The 27,298-nt window shown below is 44.6% G+C and overlaps 1 protein-coding gene across 1 annotated transcript in view; it reads left to right on the forward strand.

Annotated features, from left to right (window-relative positions):
• The window catches only part of MDGA2 (MAM domain containing glycosylphosphatidylinositol anchor 2), a 361,261-nt gene that overhangs the window by 211,223 nt on the left and 122,740 nt on the right, over positions 1–27,298 (forward strand). The window contains exon 9 of the mRNA XM_074149599.1: positions 17,033–17,362. Coding sequence (XP_074005700.1) covers positions 17,033–17,362 — 330 coding nt within the window. The remainder of the gene's footprint in view (positions 1–17,032; positions 17,363–27,298) is intronic.

The raw sequence follows: 27,298 nt of genomic DNA on the forward strand, positions 1-27,298 counted from the left end.
GACTTTTCCATGGTAGAGCAAGAAAATGTTGTTCTGATGCAATGGAAATCATTTGTCATAAAGGCCAGGATGGGGGAAATCTGTTGCGCTCCTTTCAGTTTTTTCCCCACCCAAAATATTTCTGTTAATTTGCTTTCGTCGTGAATTTGTCTCTATATACGTCTGTTGTCTCAACTGGAGGTAAATGATCATCAGTCTTCCTGTGGATGTTTTGTTGATCAAAATAAGAAGGAAAACCACACACACATACATTTGTGTTTAAATCAAATGCAAAACGTTGCTTCCTCGCAGCCCTTGGGCGATGCAGAGAGGACTTCACGTTATTGCCAGGAGCTTGGTAGTTGGAGACCCCACCTGTGGTATGGCCCTAGGCTCAGTTCCTTGCCTTCATCTGGCATGGGAAGCTGAACATCCAGCTTATCCCGTGTCCCAGGAAACTATTCTAGCCTGAGGATCTTTTAGACTTTGCTGTTGGAGGTTATTTTACTCCTGTAAAATTCTCTCTTCAATGCGTATTTGGAGAGCAAAGCAAAAGGCATTAGAGAAATGGTAATATTGGCCTTATAATCCTTAAGATACTACATAAAAGCGTGATCATCACAATACCATACACATTTGGGGTGACAATTGGATATGTCAAAAGAGGCAGGAATCAAGATAATCATATGTCTGCAGCTCCTGGAAAATTATACATTTTCAACATGACTCAAACTGGGTACTTAGAATTATGAGAGCAGGGAAGAACAAATACTCCAAAGACACTGTGAAGGGGAAAACGAACATAAAATCTCTCTGTAGCTACCAGTATGTCAATAAAGAATTAAAGGCTTTTGGTGATAAAGGACCTTCATCCCTAAGAGAGCGAAAACATTGGGTAGCATCTTTGAAGGACACCTCTGGACACCTCTGCATCAGACTGGGAAACTGGTACAGCCAGAGAAACGTTTTACAGGTCTTAAAGTAGGGAGCAATGAAGTGACATCAAAGGACACGGACCTGTTGGAGCGGGGCCAGAGGAGGCCACGGAGATGCTGGGAGGGCTGGAGCCCCTCTGCTGTGAGGACAGGCTGAGGGAGTTGGGGGGGTTCAGCCTGGAGAAGAGAAGGCTCCGGGGAGACCTTAGAGCCCCTTCCAGTCCCTCAAGGGGCTCCAGGAAAGCTGGGGAGGGACTCTGGATCAGGGAGGGGAGCCATAGGATGAGGGGGAAGGGTTTTAAACTCAAAGAGGGGAGATTTAGATCTCAGGAAGAAATTCTTGAGTGTGTGAGGGTGGTGAGACCCTGGCCCAGGTTGCCCAGAGAAGCTGTGGCTGCCCCATCCCTGGAGGGGTTCAAGACCAGGCTGGATGGGGCTTTGAGCAACCTGGTCTGGTGGGAGGTGTCCATGCCCAGGGCAGGGGGTTGGAACTGGATGATCTTTAAGGTCCCTTCCAACCGAAAACATTCTTTGATTCTACCATTTAGAAGGGTGTCAGCGTGCACCAATTCAGATTTGTCACCTCATCAGCAGCTTCTCCCATTACCTTCTTTAAATAGGTCGCTTTGTCTCTTCCATTGTAACTGCAACATGTTTTTTTAGTGCAAATTGACTCGGTGTGACTGTCCCCTTCTGTGAAGCTGGAACGTAGTGTTTGGAGTTAATTTTTCAAAGGGGAGGGATTCCTTGTCAGTTTAAATATAAAATAATAATTTTAAATGACCTGTGCTCAACTTTAGCACAGAAGCTTTTGCTGAACAAAAAGCACTCTGGGGAAATGCATTTTGAGGCCGAGATTGCTGGAAACACCTATTCCATTATGTCTTTAAAAACTGCATGTGAACTGAGTAGTAGCGACTGCTAAAAAGAAGGTGGGGGAAAAAATAAAAAGAAAAGACACAGATTTTGTAATAAATGAAAATTTTATTGCTATTTTTAAATAGATTTAAAACTTTATTAAAAATCCTGTAATCTGTATTACTGATGTCCATTTTCAAACACGGGCTTATCCTTCTGCTTTCCTGCAATGGCTCTATTTATCCCAGAGCTTTTTCTCAGGAATTTCCCTTGTTGGTTTAGAGCAGGTGCATGATGTAAAGGATAAAAATAAGCCCGCCTGGTTACACATCAGCACCTCTGCTGTCACCCCTCAGAGATCCTCAGATGCTGTGAATTGAAATGTGAGCAGGGCCTCCACGGGGCTGATGCCGAGCGCCAGAACAGAGACAGGGCTCGTGAGTTTTAGCCAAAAAGGTGGAAATTGGGTTTTGGCGGCAGCGGTGACAGTCGTTACCCGGCGGGTCACCCCAGCCATTGGGCAGCTGCTGGATGCCGGCCGACGTGTCCATCTGACACACGTGATCCTTAGCTGGCATCATCTGTGACGGTGGGAATGCCAGTTGGGGATGCTGGCTCCAGCACGCCAAGTCTAAAACGTTGGGTTTTCTGTGCAAATAGCAGAAAGACCGTGGGTTTTTTTTTTTTTTTTTTCCCCTGTCTCTGTATTCTGGGAAGGTCTCACAGCAGACTGATTATACTGGTGCTTATTTCATGGCTGGAGAAAGCCAAAGGCCTTGGCAAATGTCCATACGCATAAAACGGGCATCGCTACACCGCGCAGACGTGACGACCACTGTTGACTTCCTAATGAGGGACCGTGCGGGCATGCGGAGCTCCGTTGTGCCGTGGGAGCGGGAGGCCAGCAGAGATGAGCTCCCCGGGACGCTGCGGTGGGGTGAAAATTCAGCAGCCCCTCTGCCAGCTTTCAGTATCCACTGATGGTTGTGCTTTCCTTGGGGCAGGCTAACAAGAAAAGCAGAAAGCAAGAAGGATTTCGTGAAGGTGCTGAGGTTTTGAAATTCGTAATCCAGAATATAAATATATGAAGGGTGGGTGTCAAGAGGATGGGGCCAGTCTATTTTCAGTGGTGCCCAGTGACAGGACAAGAGGAAATGGGTACAGACTTGAACATAAGAACTTCCATCTAAACATGAGGAGGAACTTCTTTCTTGTGAGGGTGGCAGAGCCCTGGAAGAGGCTGCCCAGGGAGGTGGTGGAGTCTCCTTCTCTGGAGACATTCAAACCCCCCTGGACACGTTCCTGTGCAAGCTGCTCTGGTTGGACCTGATCTGGCAGGGAGTTGGAGGAGATGGTCTCGAAAGGTCCCTTCCAACCCTGACTATTCTGTGATTCTGTAGTAGGACTGGAAGGGCCCTCCTGGTCATCAAATCCAGCTGTCTTTATCCCAGGCATCCATTTAATCTCATCTTATCTCTTGTATAATCTTTTTTTTTTTTTTTGTAAAATGGCCACCTTCACCTGCAATTTCCATAGCTGTCTTCCAGTACCCTCCCAGCTCTTCCCAGGCGTCTCTTCCCATATCTCACTGCTCTGATGTTGGGATCCTCTCTTCTTGCCCTTATAACGTGCCTGTGGTGGGTTTGCCATCCCTTGAAAGCAGCTCTGCTGTGGAATGGCATCAGGCAAACTCTGGGAACTCTGTGCTGCGATGGAAGGCTGGGCTTTGGGTTGGGCAGTTGGGCACCTTCACCCTGCTGGTGGCTCTTCCCCATCCTCCCTCTTGCATTATGCAATTATGTATATTTTTTTTAATCATAATCTTATGCAATTTGCTTAACTCTTTAACAGCACTCACCACCTTGCTTAGTTTCTGCTGTTGGATAAGACAAACTACCTTCCTCCAGTGTGGGGTTTAGATGAACCTTTCAAAACTGTTTGGAAATGGGCTTTGGGAGGGACCCTTGCGCTGAATGAGGATGAGGAGTAGCTCAGTAAATTGGAGGCTGAGTACCAGGCTGGTCCCTCACCCCACAGCAGCTCTCCCAGCTTGCTTACGGGAGCCAGCACCGCTGCAGGCATCTCCCCGGGGCCTCTTCCAGCTTTTTAAGCATCAATACAGTTTAATCCAGAAAAAAAAAAAAAAAAGCCAGTCAATTCTGATTCATGCACGGAGAGCTGTGCCCTGTGAATGGGATTTCAATGAGATAAGATTTTAGCCTGGAAAACCTGATCTTACAGCGCATCCAGCGTGTAGCTACAGCCGTAAGTTACCGGCGCGCTATCCTAAAAGTTTACAGCTCTGAGGATGAATGTGTAAAAAAGTTGAGCTTCAGAGTTTAATAAGTCCATTTATTTTTATTACCTGCTATAGTAGGCTCAGGCGTGTGCGCTCTCTCCCAGGCCGGGGCGTCTCATGGATGAGTTCATAAAACAGTTCCGTATAAAAATGTAGATGGTTTATTGATTCTTCTGCCCTTTCGTTAAGGCTTCCCAGAATTTTTGTGTACAGAAATTTTTATTTTTAAATAAGTTTGCTCCTCTGCAAAATACCCCGTGGTGCCTGCCAGGCACCACGTTTCCATAAAGATATATCAGAAGGGATTTCAAGAGGTAATATTCGTTTGATCTCTTTCCTTCTTTTGGGTAGCGATGTTCTTTCTTCACTGAGGGCAAGGAAAAAAGTTATCCTCACTGTTGGTTGGCCAGCAATTATTAACTATTAATGCAATTATAAACTATTAACTTGTGATAATTTTTTTTTGCAGGGGTGTGGTGTCATAGTTTAATATTCTATTAGGTCTTGGCTGTTTAATACACAACGAGGTCTGTGTAGTCTTAACGAAATTATCATTTTGGCAGAAAAAAAATTGAGTTTTTCAAAGGTTTGCCTCATCCTGAAGGGAGAGGCAGAGAAGAGAGGAGAAAGAACAGTGCACAGTGTTTTTTGTTCTGATGTTACCAAGATACTTTGATGACCTTAAAATGTGTTTTAAGGTACTTTTATGGCATCAAGCAACTGTGAATGAGGTCAGTAGGTCTCTGCCCAGGCTGACAAATCATTCTGGAAAGTTTTATAGGGTCGCAATTAATTTTGGAGGCATTGAACTGTGGAATAAAAACAAGCTGTTGAAGGGAAATGCATCCCATGTTGGAACAAATCCAGGCTCTAACGAGGTCCCGCAGTTGAATAAAGCTCTTGAGCCACACAAGAAGCAGGAGATGGGGACAATTCAGTGTGGTAACCTCAGAAACTGGGGGTTTCCTCCAGGTTTTGGAAGAAAGGCAAGTGCTGAGTTTCATCTGCAGTGTGTGGGCACAGAGGAGAGTGAAGATTTGTGATATATTACTTTTGGGTGTCCAAGAAAACTCAGCAAAGCTTTTTTTTTTTTTTTTTTTTTTTTTGACAGCTTTGGCACAAGAATTAGACTTTCTGAAGGCATTGGCCCTGGAAAACACCCAGCTGTAATGTTCAGAGGATTTATAATTTGTTTGGCAAGTGCACAGCCCACTGGGGATTGTGTCAGCTTCTCTGAATTGTTTAATTTATATCCCAATTCTTGTCTGGCTGGTGACGAGAGCCAAAAAGTTCCCGTTTGCCGGTGAGACGGGCAGTCTGTGGGTCGGGGCAGCCCTGACCCCTCAGGTCTGGCTGGGATTGCGCGCCATACCTTGCCTCGGCAAGATGTACCAGCGCGGGATCTTGTAGCACAGAAAATTCTGGGTTGTTTTTTTTTCCCTTTTGTCTACTTAGGGTTTCAAAAAGTGCTAAATGCCAGCTGCCAGTTTGTCGCCACTGCTTATTGATCAGCCTTCATTCATTTTTTTTGCTCTTTCACCCTCCTGCGCCCACCTTGATGTGTTTGAATCACTGTCTGCGTCTGTTGAAAATCAGGGATGAAAGCAGCTTTCCACCAGGCAGATGGGGCTGGTCCCTGGTAGGAAACTGCAGTTTCTGTCCCAAAATCAGCTTTATAGTGGTGTGACACCACAGGGACGACTCCCGGTTTTCCCAAGTAGGGATCCGCAGGCAGAAGGTTGCTCAGTCTCCATCCCTGGAGGTTTTCAAGCCCTGGACAACCTGTTCTGAGCTCCCATCTGGCCCTGCTTTGAGCAGAAAATTGGTCTGGAAACCTGAGCTCCCTTCCCACCTGAATATTTCTATGAAACCTGTATGTCTTTGCTTATGATGATGCTTATTTCTCTTGAATATTTACTTCTAAAAGCAGTTAAAAGAGGAACCACGCTGTGTTTCCCATACTTTGATCTCAGCTTCATCTCTTTAATGAATCATATACTGAGTAACTTGTAAACTGAAATCTTCTTCATTACAAAGAAACATACACCTCCCCTTTCTTCAAAAGAAAAGCAATGAAAGAAATAGGAGCTAATTAACTAGAGCACACGTAAAATCAGACACCTGCCACATGGCATCTCCAGAATAATAAATCCTTTTCTTTTAAAAATTAGAACTATTTATAAAAATAGAGACAAAACCTGAAATCTCTCTGCAGTATTTGCATTTAAATTGAAAATGTGAATGCATCTGGTCTTGTAAGTGCCAAATAATTACTTGATATTAAAAAGTTTGGAGATGCTCTAGTAGAAGCTGCTTGACAATTTAATTGTTCTAATAGCTACTGAAAGTTAAGGCTTGAAAAAACTTTAAGCTAAAACCATGTTGACAGAGCAAAATGAACTGTTGGTAAAGTGCTGAGAATACGTGTCTTTATTTAGCAAGACTTTACTCCAAGTCTGTCTTTGGATAGAAAGGTGACCGTGGGGAACATTCAGGCAGCATAATTTTGTCACAGTTATCTTGCAGAGTCCTAAATACCCTACTTAAGAAATTTGAATTTTGAGAGTGGTCAACGTTGGTGCATTCTCCCTGAAATTCACTCTGTGAGTGTTTATGTAGTTACGCTATTTTTTTAATGTTCTCCTTATGACCCAAACAAGGTGCCCTCTGCCTGCTCACTCATCAGGCTTATTTTCTGCTGGAAGAGGGTTCTTTCATGTGAAAACATCAAAATTATTTGCTGCTAATGCAGGTGGAGCTAGCTTTGTGCAGAGCTTACAGGTGATTTTATTTGATGTTAGTCTGGCTTTTTAATTCTGAGCAAAATGTGCCGACCTCCCTTCAGAATAAGAAAGTTGCCATGTCTCAGGAGGGGACCAAGTGGCTACGGGGTGACAGTGATGAGCCATGAGGCAAAAGAGCTTTCCCTGCTAGAGGAGAAATAAAACAACAGTATGATGCTGACATGGCCAGAGCTAGTGGTTCCCCATCAGCCAAGAACGGATCTGAATAACAGAGTACAAAATAGATGGAACTGCTGTGCGGGCAAGCTGGCAAGACTTTGAGTATTTAATTAAAAAAAAATGCTGTGGGCTGGTGCTATGCAAAAGATGTTGAGGGATCTATCCCAACCACTTTCTTTTTTGAGGAAAAACTTCTTTCCTGTGAGGGTGGCAGAGCCCTGGAACAGGCTGCCCAGAGAGGTGGTGGAGTCTCCTTCTCTGGAGATAATCCAAACACACCTGGACATGTTCCTGTGCAACCTGCTCTGGGTGACCCTGTTCTGGCAGGGGTTAGACTGAATGATCTCCAGAGGGGTCCCTTCCAACCCCTACAATTCTGTGATTCTTTTAATCCAGTTTGCTATTTCTGTAAGTGAAAAAGGCAAAACCCATGGCTGGACACAAGGTGGTCATTCTGGGAGTTTCTAGGTCCTATGAATTGGCTGGAAGACAAAGCACATGTTGGCAGATTTCCACAGTTTTGGTTTTCTAGTGGGTTTATTGCTCTGTTTGGTTTCAAGAATGACCAAGGAGGGTGACTGTTCTTACTGGAAGACACTGAAATGTGCACTGATTTGGTCTGTATGGTGGATCTTGTAGTCCCTGCCAGGCCACATCTACCATGAGTTATTATTTGAGACCCAGTTTAAACACTCCAGGGAGAGGATGGCTTCTTGTAATCTGTGATGCAGGATGGTTTTCAACATTATTCAGGGTCAAAAAGCAAGAGCTGAATGGAAGGAGGTGTCTTGTTGCCTCACAATCACTCTTTGATTAAAAATAAAACTGCAGAACACTGGGATTATGGTAGGTGAGTGTTCGAATAGCACAAAATAAAATCAAAGGTGCACAGTGGAAGAAGGAAACAGAAGGACTTGCAGAAACCTTGGCATATCAAGAGGGAAGAGTTCTGGCACCCAAGGCTGCTACTTAAGCAGCTCAATTTGCAGTGGCCTAATTAGAAGTGCTCAGAGCACAGTGACAATGAGGAACTGCAGCTTGTCTTTTCTCTATCTGTTATTTCAGTTTGTCACCAGCAGATGTATGAGCTTTTAACCATATATTTTAGCCCTCCTTAAAAGCATCTTCTTTAAGTAACACTGAATTTGGACGTACTTTTTTTTTGCCCCCATTTATATTTCCCTCCCAAATCCATTAATCTTATTTCGCTTCCTGTTTGGAAAATGGACTTCTTAAACACCAGCTGGACAGAGGGTTTATCAAACAAAACTTACTATTTCAACTACTGCTTCCCGTTAGGAAAGTATGGCATGAAGCACGTGTCCTGGTTGGATCTTTGGTACGTTTGGACCTGGGGTTAAGCTGAGACATTACTTTGCGTTGGGTGTTGATGTGGCCGTGATGTTCACAAGCAGAATTGCGTGGCCTTAAAAAGCATTCAGTGTGTAAATGCAGTCTCCTGTTTGTTATTGGAATTTTCCATACGTGGTTGCATGTCCAGAGCAGTGCTGAGTATGATGGATGATGGTCATTCATCAGAAAGAAAGAGCAATGATTATCTTCAGGACGCTACAGAGTAGGCTCCTCTGTGTCCAGAATTGATGTACAGACTGTACAGATGTCACACTCCAGATAAGCATTCATCATGGAAAGCTGATATCTGCAGACTTGGTTCCGTGGAGCGTGGTTTTGCTCTTCTGTTTTAGACTTAGTCTGGAAGACTGTAACACTGAGTGATTTTGTTATTTCCTTTTCAACTGTTCTGTTGGTTGGCAAAAGCAAATTTGAGTTTTCAGCGTTCCTTATACACAAAATAATGTCAAAACACATTTTAATGTGAACGAAAGAAGTTTAATGGACCACACTGTGATATTCACCAGTGAGAAAGATATTTGGGCAGTTGTTAAATTGTCTCTACTCAGCTTAGCTGTTTGATAATATAGTTTAAGGCAATGTCCTGTGGAATGCTGAAGATAATGCAGCTTTGTTGCCCACAGCCAAAATAAAGAGACTTTGTGTTTCTTTGGAGTTTATGATAGGAACTTTTTTTTTCTTCTATTGATTTGATAGAGGTAGACATGTTAATGAAGAAGGAAACATCAGAGAATACTTTCCATGAGTCTTTCTTCTGTGGGAAGGACTTTTTGTTTACTACTTTTTGTTTACTACAGAGGCCCATTTATGCTGGATTTTCATATAAAAATAAATAAACCAGACAGTATGGACTGCACTGCAGTTTCCAAAGTGTGATACCGGGGCAGATTCCTTTGTTCGTGTGTCCATGTTGAATGAATACATTCATTCATTTGATGATTCAATCAAACAAATCTGAAACCCAGCTCATTTGTGAAGATGTCGGATGATGGCTTTGACAAAGAATTGTCTAAGAAAGCATCAAGACATATTAATATTTGTTTTGTCATTTGTCTGTGTTGCATGGTAACGTGGTAGGATGGTCCTTTTCCCATAGGAAACCAGTTTTACAGAGTCCAGCTCAGCTGGTGGCCCGTGATCCCCCAACTTAAACACAGATCTTTTTTTAACTTAACAGAGAAGATCTGCCTATTAGTTCAAGTTTGTGATTGCTTTGCGTGTATCGGTGTCATACAGCAAAGCTCAGGTCACAGAAATGATGCATCAGAGTAATGACATTAAGTTGAAATGTGCCTTTTTTCTCTGCTGTTTGAGGTTTGGAACAGATTGTTTCAGGGGAACATAAATAATTCAGAATTCCTGCAGTAAAACATCACTTGATGTACTACTGTACATTTTTGTGTGCCTTTAACTACAGTGAACCAAGTAGTTTTATTTTTTACTTATTTCTCAGTGATGGGATACTTATAGAATAACAGAATGGTTCAGATTGGAAGGGACCTTAAAGATCATCTCATTTCAACCCCCTGCCCTGGACAGGGACACCTCCCACTAGACCAGGTTGCTCAAAGCCCCCTCCAACCTGGCCTTGAATTTAAGTTGATTTGAATTTATGATTTAATGAAGATCATGTGTTAGTCATGGATTCCACCAAACCATATCCAGGCGCTTACACCACATATATTAAATACATCCATTCTGTATGTTGAACTTGTGTATTTAACTGACTGCTGTAGTTATTTATCGCTGCAATTTTTGTATTACAAAGCTGGTGCCTTAAGCCTGGGCAGGCACAGGTGAGCTGTGTCTGACACCTCCACAGCTGCCAGCAAAAATCAGTGAATTGCTCCTTGAGGGGAAGGAGGTCAAGTTCTTATTTTCCTCTACAAAAACCTGGGAACCAGCAGAGGCTGCAAGTATGAGCAACGGCACGCAGTGCGAGGAGTTGGCTTCTCCAGATGTCTTGACAGATTAGGAAAGAGGTTTATGTTTACGAATGCGCTTTACAAGTCTTTTAGGGACTATCTAAAATCTTTGTTGTGAGGCTGTGAATCTTTAGAATTGCGGTTGTGTGAAGGCAGGATTGCTTTTCCCATCCGTAAGGCTCTAAGGAGATGAGGGACCTGGTGCGATTGAAGCAAGAGCTGGTGATAAGAGTAGACTTTCTTTACCCACCGCCTGCCTTATATCTTTCTCTCAAGAACCCATGAATCATCCCAGTAATCATCTTTTGGTAAAAAGATCGCGGCGGTAACGTGGAGAGTTGCTTCTCAGTTTTTAAAGCAAGCAGCCTGTGTCTGGGTTCATAGCCTGGAGTTTCTAGAGAATGAAGGTGGATTTTGCAGCTCACTTCCCAAGCAAGCTGTTCCCACGGTGCTTCTCCTGCATTTTTCCTTTGATGTGAAACAGAAGTCAGGGCGAAGGGCTTAATCCAAAGCACTTAGAAGTCACAGAAGGACCATCATTCACAGTGGTGATCTTCGGATCAGATCTTTAGTCTTTTCCTTGCTGTTTCCCTGCAGGCCATTGGCCTTAAAAATAAAGTCAGGAGTCTTCCCAATTAGCACAAGCTATTTTTCATGCGTGTGAGAAGGAAACATCAAGGGGTCAGTAGCATCTGAGCACTAGGAAGGGATTGCTGCCTTGCTTGATCCAGGGGATGTGGAAGGAAGACAGAACCCCCAGTGGGTTTGGAGGATCCTGGAAGGGAGCTGGATCTGGAGGTGAAGGTATTGGCACTTATTTGATAAAATGCCAGTGCTGGGTGCTCAGCAACAAGCGTCATGGTGGATGCTGAGCTCACCAAACCTCCCAAACATACTTGTGGTGCTCCAGGAGACATGTCGTTCTTTACATCTTCTTGGCAGATTATCAGGTGAGGTTCTCATCTTGTTCACCAGGAAGAAGTTAGAGCAAAATGGCCCACGAGCCTCAACAAAATGAGAAGGGGAACAATGAAAATTAGTTGAGGGTATTTCTGGTGAGAGCACAGAGGCTGGAGCTCATGTGGCATCCAACTGCTCAGTCAAGGTTAAAATCAGTAATTTGCACAGTTCTGCTGGTTAATATTGCTGTTGCCGCAGGCTGCACAGACACAAACATCAGCAAACACAAAGCCGAGCATTCCCCAGTGTCCTGCGTCAGCATAGGAAGCGGCCAGTGGCCGATAGTTATTATGTCAAAGCCTGCAAATAGTGCAGCAGTTGATGTATTTAATTACGGTGTTTGATGCCGTTCATATGTCATGAAATGTGCATTGACAAGATAGGAACATTTTGATGCATTAAAGGAGCATTTTGGGTTGATTGGGGTAGGGGTTGGAAGATACGACTTAACCTGGTGAATGCAAATAGACCTTAGTTGAGATATTGAAATGCATTTTATTACTTTGAAATGTAATTAATGAGGGAGGGCAAAGACGGTTTTGTGGAGGAGTTTAAGGACAAAAATTGTTTCATATTTGTTTATTTGATCACATCATAGTTCTTTGGGGCCCCTTTGGAGAAAGACTGGCACTTTCCTGAGTCTCAAAGTGCAGTTACAGACTTATTTGCACATTTGCTGCTCTTTTCTAGCACTGCGTGTTGGTTGTGTTCCAAAATCTCTGCTGGGAAGCAGCTGTGGGTCGAATGTCTGCAGCACTATCTCCCACGTTTTGCTGGTTAACCTTGTGTCTCTTTTATTTGCTGTATCTGACCCCGTGGAAACCTTCCAATGATGCCTCAAACACAACTGATAATACAGTGAAAAGCCAGAGTCAGAATTCCATTGCATGTTTTGATATACTTGACATTGTATAGGGGGATGCCTGGAAATTATGATCCAAGAACATGGACACGAGGATAATCTAAACCACTGTTTTATGGGGATTGACCATGAAGGCAAACCCCTTTGCAGAATGCCGACAGAAATCACTTTTCCAGTACGTGGTGGTTTTGTACCAGGCTGAACTTAGATGTTTCCAAGAGGTCAGTGTACGACACATGGTGTAAATCAGTCAAGTCTGAAGTCTTTTTGGAGACCATATGTATATCTAAGACTCTGCGCCTTCTGGCCTGCAAGAAACAGCTTTGTATTCCTGACTGCTGAAGGCACAGTTGCTCTGGAGACATCTACTGACCCCATGTCGAGGGCAATCCTGTTAGTTCTGGGTCTCAGATGAGCTTAATGGGGCCCTTCGTCACTGTCATAACTTTTCTTTCAAAGATCTGAGCAGAGTCATCCCAGCCCCTCCTGTCTCTGCTGGCCAAGAGTGCCCTAAACTCTGACCTACATGGTCCTCTTCTCCATCGCTGTGTAACTGAGAGTGGTTCGTCTGCTCGGAAGAGTTTTTGATCTGGAAGGTCAGGAAGTTTCCAGTATGTGAAGTGATTTGGAGTCTCATCAGTCTGGAGTGGGAGATCCAGGTTTGATTTTTCCCTTCCTACAAGGAGCTCTAGCTCCTAAGATGCCGTAGCACCAGAGCTGCAACTGCCATTTCCAGGATTTGGGGAAGGGAGCTTTATTACTACTTAGGGCTGGTGGCAGCACTGCATCTTGTGGTGCTTTCCATCCTTGAAAATGAATGGTGGAGCAAACCCACCAGGAATTCCAATGAGAGACACTCTAGGTTTTGGGATGTTTCAAGGCCAAATATTGAGCAATTCGGCACTGTCCCATCTGGGATGGTTCTGGTGATAGTCTCAGGTCAGAGAGAAGCATGTCTGCCCATCACGTCCCCATTCTGCTCCCACTGCTCTCCAGCTCCACGTGCAGCTATCAGGCGTCTTTGGGCACCTCTGGTTGGTTTCTTGGGGACATCTTCCAGGTATGGACAGTGAATTTTATTTGCTTTGGTGGAACATAAGAAATTCTGAGATACCCAGCTTAATTGTAGAGATCACTGTGTTTATTCTGGTGCCAAGTGAGAGATTAGGGATTTACAGATATGGGCTGTTTAATGATCTGACTTAATTCTGAAACAACACTATATTTTAAAGTCAAATTTTCTGCCGATTTTGTTGGTAACAGAAAAAAAAAAAAGTGCTGATAGCTGTGCAGTTTGTGGAGTCTTGGAGAATGGGGTTATGAAAACAGTACACTGACTTTCAGCCATTGGTTGTAGCTACATGGTTGTTGGATTGTTTGATGTGGGGGTTTCATGGCTGTTACTGATGAATATAACGTGTATGTTCACGTGTCTTGAGAGACGTTAAGAAGTTTGGTTTGGTTTGGTTTGGGGGAAGGGAGGAGGAAAGGGAATAGAGCAAAGAGACTTTTTCCTTCACTTCAGAATTTCTAGAATGTCCCTTACCTTTTTCCATGTGCACAGAGTCACAGCCTTCCTCAACTCCTCCTATTTGGATGTACGGAACAATACTTGGCCTGGGTATCTGCTCTACACAGTTCTTTGGAGTTTGCTCCAGCAGATGAGGACAATGGATGATCCAGCCCAGTTATTTCTTGTACCCAACACTCAGCCTGCATAAAACCTAACCAACAAGCAACAGCCCCAAATATTAGTCGTTTTTGTGATTCAGTCTATGAGCCAGAGAGTGAAGGTCTTCCTGGCTCATGAAGTAAGTGGTTTAATGCCCAAGGTTTGAGGCTCTTGTACCCCTTATCTTGGCTTGCAGGCGGTATTGTAGCACTAGCCATGGCAAAGGACAGATGAAAGTTAATGTGACTTTTCTATTAGACCTTGTTTTTCCTTTATAGGAATGAGAAACTGCCAAAATGAGCATGAGTCTGCATGAGCACTTGGAGCAGAGGAGAAAAATTCAGAAATAAAAATACTTTATTGAGGTTATTAGCAACTAATTCTGGTTGAAATGCACTGCTCATCATGCCTATCATGAGTTATTTTTTCTTTTTTTCCTGTCTGAGAATTATTTGCATAATATATTTGCTGGGTTTTGTGTAGGTAAGCATTGTTTGTTCTTCCATTTTCAAACAAAAAAGTTCAGCTCGTGCTTCAAAGTTTCTTGCTGAGGCAGTTTCCAACTGTCACACAAAGTGTGCTTCATCCATATGCGTTCTGCTGCCTGGGGAACCGGCGGCAGCTTTTACAAGGGAATGAGAGATGCCCAGTAAAGACTGGTGCGTTTTGGTGCAAATTTAATCTTGACAAAAGTCTCGGAAATTTCTTAAATAAATGAAATAATAATAAATTATTAAAAACACATCAAGCACTTGGATTCTGGAATAGGCAGTTACAACTAAATGCCAGCAGCACCCAAACCCCTTTCGGGCCATACCTGATCAGCACAGGAAATGTAGCAATTATTTCATTTTCTGATTAAAAGGGCTGGCTTCCTCAGTGGCAGAAGTTTCTCACGCTGTGTGTGAGGGGGGTGTCCACAAGTAGCTACGTTTTATGTTCCTTTTCCCACATTGGAAAAAATATCCCTAATTATTAATTAAATGCTAATTCTTTTTAGAGTCGTGAAAGTGCGAATTCAGCGTGGCATTTGCAAACTCCAAAGAGTTGTTTTGTTCAAGGAGCTACTGAGCTGACAAAATTGAGGCTGAATTAGCATTTTCACCCCTTGTCAAGATGCAAGGAGCAGACACACCGTGTTTTCTTGGCGTGCTTGATGCCTCATACGTCTATTTCCACTTGATGTTGTTACACTTTCTCTGTGCAGCAAGTGAAAAGCAGATATTTCCCCAAGTTCGGGATCCAGGGACATTTTCAGCTCGTAGCCTTTGCCGTTTGTAACAGCGTCACACTTCATTGGCTGTAAGCGTGGAAATACCGGAGGGCAGAGAGTGCTGCAAATGGGTCTTTTACTCAAATGCTCCACATATGGGGCACTGTACGTGCTTTTCATTACTTTTCAATAGAAGTCATCACGATGGATTTAAATATTTTGTCTTCCGGTGCTTGAATTCAACCTGAGTGTTTCCCTGTAACGTTTCTAACTGGCATTTTCATTGTGGGACTTTCCAGTTGGAGACAGAGTATATAACCATACATACGTACTTATGCACGCGTATATAGGGGAAGAGGGGTCTTGGGATTGTATAAGTAGCATTTTCTATTCAGTACATCAAAATATACGTGTATTTGAAAGACTTAATGGCTGATCCTGAAGCACTCTTCCTAAAATAAGTATCATAGCTACACTGCTTTAGAGCAATCACTTTATTGATGTAAATGATGATCATTTCTGGATAGTTTTATGCTCATTTAAAGGGTGACAGGAAAAAATTAGATAAGTGAGTTGCAGTATTATCTTGTTGCTGTGCAGTACATTCATGAGGGAATTCTGGTAAAAGGTGCTGGTCTCGCCAGGAAGAAGGTGGGGAATAGGGTTTTCTGGAGTGGCTGTGCCCTGGCGTGGGGGTAGGACAGTCCTGAGCACTGACCCTGCCTTTGAAATGGCCTCAAAAACCTTGTCCACCTTGGGGTTCCCATCTGAAACACTGAGACTGCCTTATCTCTGGGCTTAGAGAATTAACTGAATTTGTTCTGCAAGCTTTGAATAGTCTTGGACTCAGATAGAGATCCTTGGGATCCATTGTGCCTCTCTACGCTATAGTGTTCTCCTCTGGGTAGTGTGTGCAGCCTCAGGTTGCATCCCACGGGATGGGTTTTCCTCATCTAACAAGACACAAGCCAGGGAAGTGCCACCAAGATGCTCGTGATGGGCTTTCCTGTGTGGTTACATCTCAGAAGGGCATCCTTTTGCCATTGACCGTTGCTAAGGCTTAAAGATGTTCTCTCAGCCCCTTACCTTTTATTGCTGGCAGCAGTTTCTCTTCCTGAACCATGCCTGTGGGCAGCCGCGGGAACGGAGGGAGCCCTCCAGACTGCCATGGGGAAGGAGCAGGGTGTCTAAACCAGGGCAGGCTGTAGCCTCAGGCATGTGCTTGCCTCTTCTCATTCAACCAGCTGGCACAAAGCTATTCTGCATGGCCGTGTTTGTTTCCAGATAGATTGGAGATGACACTGCTGGTTGTATTAGCAATGTTTAGGTTGATATCTCTATTTTTCTCTTCTCTCAGTGCTCTGATACATGGGGGTGAGGAAGGGCTGGTAAATACCTCCAGAAACAGATAACAAACACTGAAGGTTCATGAATTATTTTGGTTACTCTTCAATTGTCAGCAGCTCAGCCTAATTTAGGTGCTGTGACTTCCTGTTTTTCATAAGTACTTTAGCAATGTATACTCTGTGGTGATATTTGATTAAGATTCAGTCCTACAAAAAATTAACCATGTGCTAAATCTGAACATTGGAAGCTCCAGTGACTTCATGAGCATCGTAGAATGGTTTGGGTTGGAAGGGACCTTTAAAGGCCATCTAGTCCAAACCCCCTGCCATGGACAGGGACATCTTCAACCAGATCAGGTTGCTCAGAGCCACATCCAACCTGACGTGAATGTTTCCAGAGATGGGGCATCTCCCACCTCTCTGGGCAACCTGGGCCAGTGTCTCTCTACCCACATCGTAAAACATTTCTTCCTTACATCTAGCCTGAATCTCCCCTCTTTTAGTCTAAAGCCCCTTGTCCTGTCGCTACAGGCCCTATTAAAATCATATATAGGCATAACATGAAGCATGAAGCTAAGTCTTTGCAAAGCCTGAATATGCAAAAAATGTACTTTATTATAGTAAACTTTTTTTTTTCATATTTCAGCCTTAAAAAAAGGACGTTTTTGGATCACCCCTGACCCATATCACAAAGACGACAACATCCAGATTGGGCGAGAGGTGAAAATCTCCTGCCAGGTGGAAGCCATCCCCTCAGAAGAGCTGACCTTCAGCTGGTTTAAAAACGGACGTCCCTTGCGAAGCTCTGAAAGGATGGTCATCACACAGACTGACCCCGACGTTTCACCTGGCACCACAAACCTGGACATTATTGACTTGAAATTCACTGACTTTGGGACATACACGTGTGTGGCGTCTCTGAAAGGAGGTGGAATATCGGACATCAGCATTGATGTCAACATCTCCAGTAGTACAGGTAAGGAGGCCTTCTTAGATATCAGTTTTACTTTGATATCACCAAGCTACAGCTTTCCTTTACTCAGGGAATATATAAAGCACTTCTCACCACAAGGACATCCAAGCAGACCCTAGATCAGGGGTTGAGTTGCTTTGATTAAAGGACAGAAACCTGAATATGCAGCATGAGGTGCTCTCTCCCAAGAACACACAAGTATCTGATTTACCCCAGGCATGTCCTTTTCTACTCTCAGAAAAGTTATTGCTTCTATAGAAGAACTTTGGCCTTTATTTAGGACCTCCAGAGTCATGAAAAAATAGTGAGTAGGAAATTAGAAGGAGAAACAGAAGGGTGTTATGGGAAGCAAGCTGAATCCATCCAGCGACTCTAATCAAACAGCGAGTGCCAAGTACGGAGGGAAGAGCTCTCTTTTCTTAAAGATTACGCATTGCATGTTGGTGATTCATGCTCTTCCCAATCGACTGAAAGTTTAAGGTATCTATTACGTGTTTTTCCAGATCAGTGATTGAAACATCTCTCTCTCTGATGAGCCAGATCCTTGGTTATTACTTTGACTGATAATAAATATTTTGTACTATGGAGTAGGAATATGTAACACAATAGTAATTACCTGCTTTTCTTTATCTCATTACTAATAGCCGGTTTGTAACCAACAGATTTCATAGACTTTCCCCCCTGATAGTTGAATTTAATATCTGAGGTATTCCAGGTTAATAAAATGAACTAGAAAACATTCTGAAAGCAGAATTCTTTTCCTGCCAAAAAATTAGTTCCAACTTCCCGCCCAAAAAAAAGAGTTGTTGCTGGTTGATTTCTACAGAGAATGATAAAAATAAAGCACTTCTGCTTCCAGAACACTATTTTATGTTAAAATGCAGAGGCAAATAGTGTCAGTATTATACCTACTATCCATCCTGTCTTTTATATGTAGCGTTGCTGCACTTTTCCTCAGGTGGTGCTTGTTATTCACTGGGGTAAGGCACGCAGTGCATGCCATTTAGAAGACAACAAAGAACACACTCGAAAACATTTTTATAGCATGGAAGGAAAATGTTTAATAGGCATCATCTGACCCCTTTTTACCAAACACGTTAAAGTATCTGCTTTCTGCTTTTTCACAAAGATTAAATGCACACTTTTGCCTCAGAGAGTATACCCACAGTTCTGTTCTCCAAATTTTAAAGCATCAGTAATACTCTCGTAGAATTTTTGTGATATATTATTGGTTAGATTTTAATACATGAGCCTGCCCTCCATCTTCGGTATGATACTGGTACCGTGGATCCTGCTTGAGCACCACATCGCTTCTGATGTGAGACTGGAAGGTTTGCCTGCTTAAAGGGTTTCATGAAGAATATTATGTACAACAGGGAGATGAGACGGGATTGACCTGTGGTTCGGATGGGAGCCTGGGAAGTAAAGCCATGGCATTGAGTTGGGGGTCACTTAAGCAAAATGGACATGGGACTGGACAGGAGATATCTAAGGGAACTGAGTGGTGTCACTTCAAGGCCACTTTATTATCTTTGAAAACTTGTGGTGACCTAAGGAGATCCAACAAAGACTGGAAAAAATGAAATTTTAGCCCATCTTCCAAGAAGGAGATGGTACTCTGCAGCAGTGTTTACTGGGAAGGTGAGAGGCAATGGGCATGAGTTGAAATGGGAAGATCAGCTTGGATATAAGGAGCTACTTTTTCCCCATGAGGACATCCGAGCGGGAAACAGCAGTGTTGTGGGCTCTCCATCCCAGGAGGTTTTGAAGCCCTGAATAGCCTGGTCTGACCTCACAACTGGCCAAGCTTTGAGTTGTGGCTTGAAATAGAGACCTCCTGAGCTCTCTTCCAGCCTCAATTATCCCATGAAGACTGTAGGGACAGAAACATTAACCAACAGATTTGTGGACTCGGGAACAGCCTATCTCTTGGCCAAAGGAAACACGTTCTTCAAGCTTATTAATGCGCGTCATACTAACAGGTAATGAACTGAGAGGATTATCATAGGGTAAGAGCCGAGTTTGGCGTGATGGATGGCAGTGGCACGCAAACTTTGTTACCTGCTTGCTAGGGTGAAGTGGACAGTGAGGTTTGTGCAGCCACGCGTTGCCCATCTGGGAGGCAGTAACCGCTATATTATCTGTGCTTGCTGGGGAATCGTTTGGGAAATTGATGGGATTTATTGGGAACATCCATTAGGCGGCCGTACCTCTAAGCTCGTCACAGTTTCTGCGGGCAGTGATGAATTATGTCAGCTCTTAAATTTGCTGTCCCGTAATGCTCAGGAAAATAAGAACAGGGGAAGAAAAGCTAGCGTTTGGGATCAGCCTTATTTAACATCTTAAAAGGAATTCTGCCCATTTGTATGACTTCATTACCCGATTAAGTGGAGGCTGAAATAGTTTCTGTGTGCTTTTGAAGGTCATTACTGATTCATCAAGATTCATTACTGCTGCGGTAATTATGAACATAAGGCCTAGGCACAAACACATTTTCCAAATGCCAGGACTCACACGGATGTATTAATATCGCGCTGTGTGTCTGTTTTCTGGTTTTGGGGAGAATTCTCTCTTCTTGAGGTGCACGAGGTTCCTCCCAGAGTCACCAAGGGAGGCAGGAGGGGCTGTGTCACCCCGTAAGGAGGGAGACACTTAGGTCTCCTCTGTCCCTTCAGCAGATTGGAAGGGGACACGTGGCAGTGCAAGGGACGTGCCAGCCTCTTGGCATACTCGGCATTGCACTTGTTTAGCAGCAATATTTTTTCCCTTGACATTTTGTACTTTCAGCAGGAAAGGCACAGATTTATGTCCTGAGTATCTTATATAAATGGACCTGAAGTAATCCCTTAGCAGCCTCCCCCCCTCATCTCCATAAAGTAGGTCACTGAATAGTTGGAAATGAAGCCTCAAATGTGGAATTTTTGCCCTATAAAAGCCCTGTCATCCATAAAACAAACCCTGGGCAAATGTTGCTGAAAGACGGGATGTTTCTCCTGTGTGTGTGTGCGCATGTCACAGGGAATCTGAAGGCAGGAGATGTTAAAACAGCAACAGCCTCCCCCAGTAAAATAGGCTCATGGTAAGCAAAAAAGAGAGGTGGGTCAGGAGAGCGTGTTAATCTTTCTAAGAGGTCTTTTTCTCTGCCTTAAATATTGTATTCAAAGCAGGAAGAATAAGGTTTTAGGTGATGTATGGCCTGCTCTGCTCAGTGTGGGTTCTTATGCTGTCTTTATCCCCCTAAAATCAGTGTCAGTGCAGTGAGAGATGTAACATCTGTCACTTCTGGCTCTTTCTCTTTTTGTCTTCCCCCTGGAGGTGCTATTGTGCAGTGAAGTGAGTTTGTTACTTGAAGGGGGGGTTATTTTCCTTTCTTCTCTGGCTGTACTGCCCTGAATGCTCCTAGAAGGGCCAGGTGGAGATGGCGGCTGATACTCTCGGGCTGGAGGTAGTGGTGACCCTTCTTTTCCTTAGAGTCCTTTCTGCTGTTACACTCCCACCCAGTATGAGCACAACTAGATGTCCTACATAGGAAATACATCAACCAAATACTTCATCTCTGGGTGAACCCAAACATGCTCTGAGAGTGTACCACCACCCTGGAGTAGGCACATCCCGGAGGGGGACATGGACTTCGGTGGACTGGTGGCCTCGAGGTCTCCTGTTCCACCTCCAAGGCCAGTCATGTCCATAGATTGATTTCGTTTTACATAAGCGCTGCCAGAGACAGGCAGAGAAATTCCTGAAGAACCAGTATATATGAGGCTGTGTATCCTCCCTGCAGTATGATAAGGGGAGTTCCCTGTTGAGCTAATCAGCTATCTATTAAATAATGAATTAATTAAATGTCGAGGCTGATGATATGTTAGGACATATGGCCTTGATCTGCTCATGAAATATGTGTCCTCTGGTCATTTTGTTCCTCCTCTGATGATACATAAAGGAGACCTTCATTTTAGTTGTAAATGTTTATTGAAATCACAGTATTGCCTCTTTGCATAATGAAAAAATGCTTTTTGTGAGATAATTAAGGGTCCAATTAAGATATTTGTAAACCTTAAGCACTGTCCAGAGTGATCGTTCATGGGCAGCCCTGAGACATACCAGAAAATAGACGGGCATTTCATTATTGCAGTAAATTGATTATTTTTGTGAGCCATTATCGTCAGAGTTTATCTTTGAAAGGAATAGGTGAACAGAAGGGACAGATAAATGCTGGGTTTTTGTTCAAAAGCTTTTCTTTTATAGTTCTATTTTAGTACTTAATGTGCAGAGATTTTTCTTTTTAATTCCATCCCTGGGAGCTGCTGTCCCTTCCCAGGGCTGGCTGAGCTGCTCGGCTGCAGGGAGGGGGACAAGGACGGGCCATCTCCTGCTCTGCAGCCCCTTCCCCTTCCCTGTGGGAAATCTGATTTCTCTGGGACGCGTTCATCCACCAGGGATTGGCTTCAGCTGGTTTTCTGGGAGCAGACACCCTCTTTAGCGGCCACATATTGTGGACTCTCTATTCTTCTCCAGAGGGCCCTGGAGTCGGCTCATCATCTTGCCTTGCATATGGCTCATGGAGCTCCTCAGCATGACTCCTGTGAGATCACTGAAAGCTAATTTGGCTAATTCGCCACTGGCTCTGTATGTTCTGGGTTTAAAATGCGCCTCTTCAGAGCCTGACTGCAGCGTCAGGTGGTGTTTTAAGGTATTCAAAGTATGTTGAGGTGTAAGAACTGGTGGTGGAATTATTTTTCCTGTCTAAGGAGATCTCTTCTACAAGCCCCCACCATGAAATCTGTGGCTGATGTTGGTGTTTTCTCTTGCAATTAGAAGTGGCTTGTGCCCAGGAGAAAGCTGTGATTTCTCTGCTTTGCGTACGGGCAGGACAGCACACGGGCAACCAGAGCAACGTGAAATCAAGACATGATTTCCTCACAGGTGGCTCAATTTGCCTTCCACACCAGTAGCGAGATAGAGCCTCTTTCATGCTGAGGAAAGGCCATGGAAAGGTTAAAGTAAATTCTCTGCTTTTCCAATGGTTTGGCTGGATCAGCAGTTCCCCCCGGGGCTCTTTTCTCACCTCTGGAGACCCTTTCAGCCTGTGCTCCCCAGTATTCATTCCCCAACACTTCTTCTAAAAAACCCACAGATTAAGGGTACACAGAGCAGTCTCTGTTTACAGAAATGTCTGGAGAACCTGAATAATTATCACTTGCTGCCCTTCCAAGGCTAAACGGTCTTGCTCAAATACCTTTTGTACACCAGCTCAGGTTTCTGTACCAAAGCTCAGTCTCCCCTGGCTTAAAATACCCCTCCATCCCATAAGAAATATGAATCGTGAACAGGGACTGAAATGCATGTCCCTGGCAGAGGGTGATTAATACTAGAGATTCAGACCTTCAAATTCATAAATATTAGAGATGGAGGATACGCAAATAATTTCACCTCTCTCTCCCAGCCAGTACAGTGCAGTGTCTTCAATATTCCTTCCCCAGGCTGGCTTTAAATGACTTGAACAGTGTGACCCCCAACACTTCTTTTGGGAGATTATCTCTGAGTAATCTCCAGTATGGATTATTTCTTGATACGCAGCTCAAACACTCCTTTGCTCCGCTTTATCCTATAATTACTAGTTATTACCATTAGTCTGTTTTAAGCAGCCTGATCACAGTAGCACACAGCTCCTCCCAGCCCACAGCCTCCCCATCACTGGTAAGACTGGTCGTCATTGATGCAGGGCCATGGCTTTCCTTTCTGCCTGTTTAAGGAAATACGGCAGTGACAGTAGCCCCTACTTCCCCCATGTTGTCTGTAATCTCCACTGACGGGCTCGGGAGTCGTGCTGTCCCCTCTCAAGCCTACCATGGGGTCATCACCTCCAGGGCCTCCTTGTCCTTCCCACACTGGTCATCTTCTGCCCCTTTGAATGATTTCTGTGGAAGCAGGTTCTTGCCTCTGCCGTTGCCTTTTTGTCAATTAATTAAGCTATCTGGAGGTTCACAACAGGGACAAGAACTTGACCCATCAGGATTTCCCAGATCTAGAGTAGACTAGAACTAGATTGTGTCTACCCAGAATCTTTGGCTCGTGCATTTTGGCTTTTTCTTTGAAATAGCTCCTTTGGTCCTGTCCCCATTCTCCTGTAGACACGGCGACTGTGCTGTATCGAGGGTCTTATGGAATTACAGTAGAACTACCACAGGAGATCAGATGGAAGGGTCTGGTTTGGTTTCCAGTCTCCAATGTCAGACAGATACGTCTGCCCGGGGAGCAGTTTAACACCAAAAAAAGCCAGGACAAGAATACAGTGACACCTTCTGCCATCTGACCTCCTGGTGAGTCAGCGACTCTCAGAGGCAAAGGTTGTCTCAGACTATTTTATTTAAGAGCCAGGAGTGGACATATATCAGCAGTGTCCCTCTTATGCCTGTGCCGCTGTCAGTTTCAAAGGATAATAATATGTGTTTTTAAAGTAGGTGCTACTTTAGTGTTACTGACGCTTTTGTTTTTTCAAGCGATAACCCTCTACTTTAGGAAGCAGATTTAACTGCTAAGAGTATTAACTTATTTTTTAAGCCACTTGCTGCATGAACAAGGCAATGTTTGTTGTTTCAGATATAGGGTTTAGCTAATTTATTATTCTGCACGAGCAGGAGCAGAGTTGACCTTTATCTGCAGCAGGAGCTGAGGCTGGTGCTGCAGGAGACATGCTGATGGCTGAGCCCCTCCGAGACTCTGCTTGTGCCACAGCAACATCTGCCGGGAGAGGGAGGCTGGCACAGCTGGAAATATCCTGGCACAGCTGGAAATACCCCGAGACAGCTGGCAGCACCCTGGCACAGCTGGAAATACCCCAACAGCACCTTGGCTCTTGGACCTTTGCTCATGCACTTTAGCTTGTTCACCCACCTTTGCTCATTCATCTTTGCTCGTGCTCCCTTGTTCAGGCATTCTTGCTTCTAGGAACAGGCAATAGGACAGGAGGAAATGGCCTCAAGTTGCTCCGAGGAAGGTTTAGGATGGATATTGGGAACAATTTCTTCACTGAAAGGATTGTCAAGGATTGGAACAGGCTGCCGAGGGCAGTGGTGGAGTCACCATCCCCGGAGGGATTTAAAAGAAATGTAGATGTGGGACTTATGGACATGGTTTAGTGGTGGGCTTTGCAGTGTTAGGTTAATATTTGGACTTGATGATCTTAAGGGTCTCTTGCAACCTAAATCACAGAATGGTTTGGGTTGGAAGGGACCTTTGAAGGCCATCTAGTCCAACCCCCCTGCCATGAGCAGGGACATCTTCAACTAGATCAGGTTGCTCAGAGCCCCGTCCAACCTGACCTGGATTGTTTCCAGGAACGGGGCATCTCCCACCTCTCTGGGCAACCTGGGACAGTTTCACCACCCTCAGTGGAAAAAATTTCTTCCTTATCCACCTTCTTTCAGTTTATCATCAGTCCTTATCCATCTCCTTTAGTTTAAAGCCGTTACCCCTTGCCTTTTTGCTACAGGCCCTGATAGTGTCCCTCCCCGTCTTTCCTGGAGCCCCTTTAGGGACTGGAAGGGGCTCTAAGGTCTCCCCGGAGCCTTCTCTTCTCCAGGCTGAACCCCCCCAACTCTCTCAGCCTGTGATTCTGCGATTCTGTGTTTCTACACCCTTGCGCACGAAGACTTGCTGGGCCCTGGTCCTGGGGCCTCCCTACATCTTGGGTCGTAGTGAGGGAAGAAAAACTTTGAATTATTATTTTATCCTCAGTTTTCCAACTCTCTCCCCTTCCCATTCCCCTTCCTGTTCCCTCTTTTCTGATTTCTTTGTGGGAATTGCATTGATTTGAGTTTCTTTTGTGGCTTTGTTTTTAGCTTTATTCCTTATGAAAACAAGTCAAACATGATCAGGTTGCCAGTGCCTGTCAATTGGTGTGTCGCAATCCCCCCCACACTCCCCCCTGCCCTGATATTTTTTGACCCTGTAGCTAATTTAAGCCAGACTTGACAGCAGAATAGACATCTCGGAGATAATTAAGTACCTGCGAGTTTGTGAAAATAAATAGATGGATATAAAAAGAGAAACTCTACCAAAACCCCTCAGTGCTGCCCTTCTTCCTAATGAGACGGTGGAGAACCGGCCCTTGAATTAAGGGGGGCCCGTAGCCGTAACCGCTGCGATGGAGGCAAAGAGGTACCTTGTGGGAGCTCACGGTCTTGGGCACTGCCAGTCAGATGTGACACCTGAAAGCTGCAGCCAGACTTCTTATTTATGGCATTGCCCATGAAATTATTTGTTTTAATGGATGGCTTTGTCCCTCCTCTCTCCTTCTCTGTTTCCAGTAACAAGAGCATTAATAAATACAGTAAACCATAATAATATATTGGCCAGCTTACAGTGTGACAGATACTGGTTGTGCTGCAAAATGCCACAGGAGATGATGAGTCAGGGTGTTTTAAGGTATCTTTCCATCTGGGGTACTGATACAGCCTATCTTATCAGCCTGCCTGCAGACCTCGCAGTCTATGGGCCTTATCTTGGCAGTCTGCGGGTTTTGCAGTACTGTTATCTCTGTTTTTCAGAAAGAAAACTGAGTTAAAGAGAGGGTGAATTACTTGCTCACAGTTGCACAGGACCTTTTTGGCATGCATCTTTTTTTTTCCTCCCAAAGATGCATGTCCTGTGCCATTCACTCTCCTTCCTCTCAAGTGCCTCCAGAAGCTGCATGTGACCAGGAGAAGCAGCGTGTGTTTTTTCCTGTTTTCTTCCTTGAAGGATTCATAGTTTGCTCTGACTGTACTAATTTCTGACTTTCTCCTGCCTCTTGGTCTGAGATGCTGTTCCTTGCAGCCAGCAGGCTCCCAGGGCTGGCTCCTTCCTGCATCCCCAGAGTGGGCTTCGTGGGAAGCAAGTCTTCATGAGCCCCCAGTTGCACTCGTGCATCTCTGCCCCCCTTCCTCTCTTGGTCCACCTCATGGACACTCTAAATTTGTCTGTTTATTCCTCCCATAATTAGCTTAGTGAAGGAGTTTCTTAAAACAAGAGCGTTGTGGATGTGTGGGGAACAGCTCCTCAATTTATTTGTATTCCATCCCTGTTTCAAGTGCAGGGTTGGGTCAGATCCACACATGAAGCTGACTTTGTTGCCTCCTCTCTCATTGTTTTGTCTCTCTTCCATCATGCCTTGCCTTCACAGGCAGCACTTGCACAGGACCACTCGCTGTGCCGAAGGCAAGTCTTGCTCCTGGCTCAGTGCCTGAGAGCTGAGTTACAGCCCTTGTTCCAACCAGAAAGTTGGGTGATGCTCCAAGGGCTGGAGGACAGGCTGAGAGAGTTGGGGGGGTTCAGCCTGGAGAAGAGAAGGCTCCGGGGAGACCTTAGAGCCCCTTCCAGTCCCTAAAGGGGCTCCAGGAAAGCTGGGGAGGGACTCTTGATGAGGGAGGGGAGCCATAGGATGAGGGGGAAGGGTTTTAAACTCAAAGAGGGGAGATTTAGGTGAGATCTGGGGAGGAAATTCTTGGCTGTGAGGGTGGTGAGAGCCTGGCCCAGGTTGCCCAGAGAAGCTGTGGCTGCCCCATCCCTGGAGGGGTTCAAGGCCAGGTTGGAGGGGGCTTGGAGCAACCTGGTCTGGTGGGAGGTGTCCCTGTCCAGGACAGGGGAGTTGGAACTCAATGATCTTTAAGGTCCCTTCCAACCCAAACCATTCTATGATTTCTGAGGCTAATACAGTGTGTGAGTTTCTAGTCCAGACCTGTTGTTCTGATGGCAGTCAGGAAAGGATGGAGTCTGGAAGAGGCTGCCAGCACAACATGTCCAGAATCAGGTCTACACAAACAACCACCAAAGGGAAAGCTCACATCCTGGCCCCATCTGGACCATGGGGTTGCAAGCGGAGCTGTAGATAGTGCTGTAGGCTGATACCCAGCATGTGGCAGACCTTTTCCATCTTGACAGCAGGTATTTTGTTTGAGG

The sequence above is a fragment of the Numenius arquata genome, chromosome 6, assembly GCF_964106895.1.
Source record: "Numenius arquata chromosome 6, bNumArq3.hap1.1, whole genome shotgun sequence".
Classification (NCBI taxonomy): domain Eukaryota; kingdom Metazoa; phylum Chordata; class Aves; order Charadriiformes; family Scolopacidae; genus Numenius; species Numenius arquata.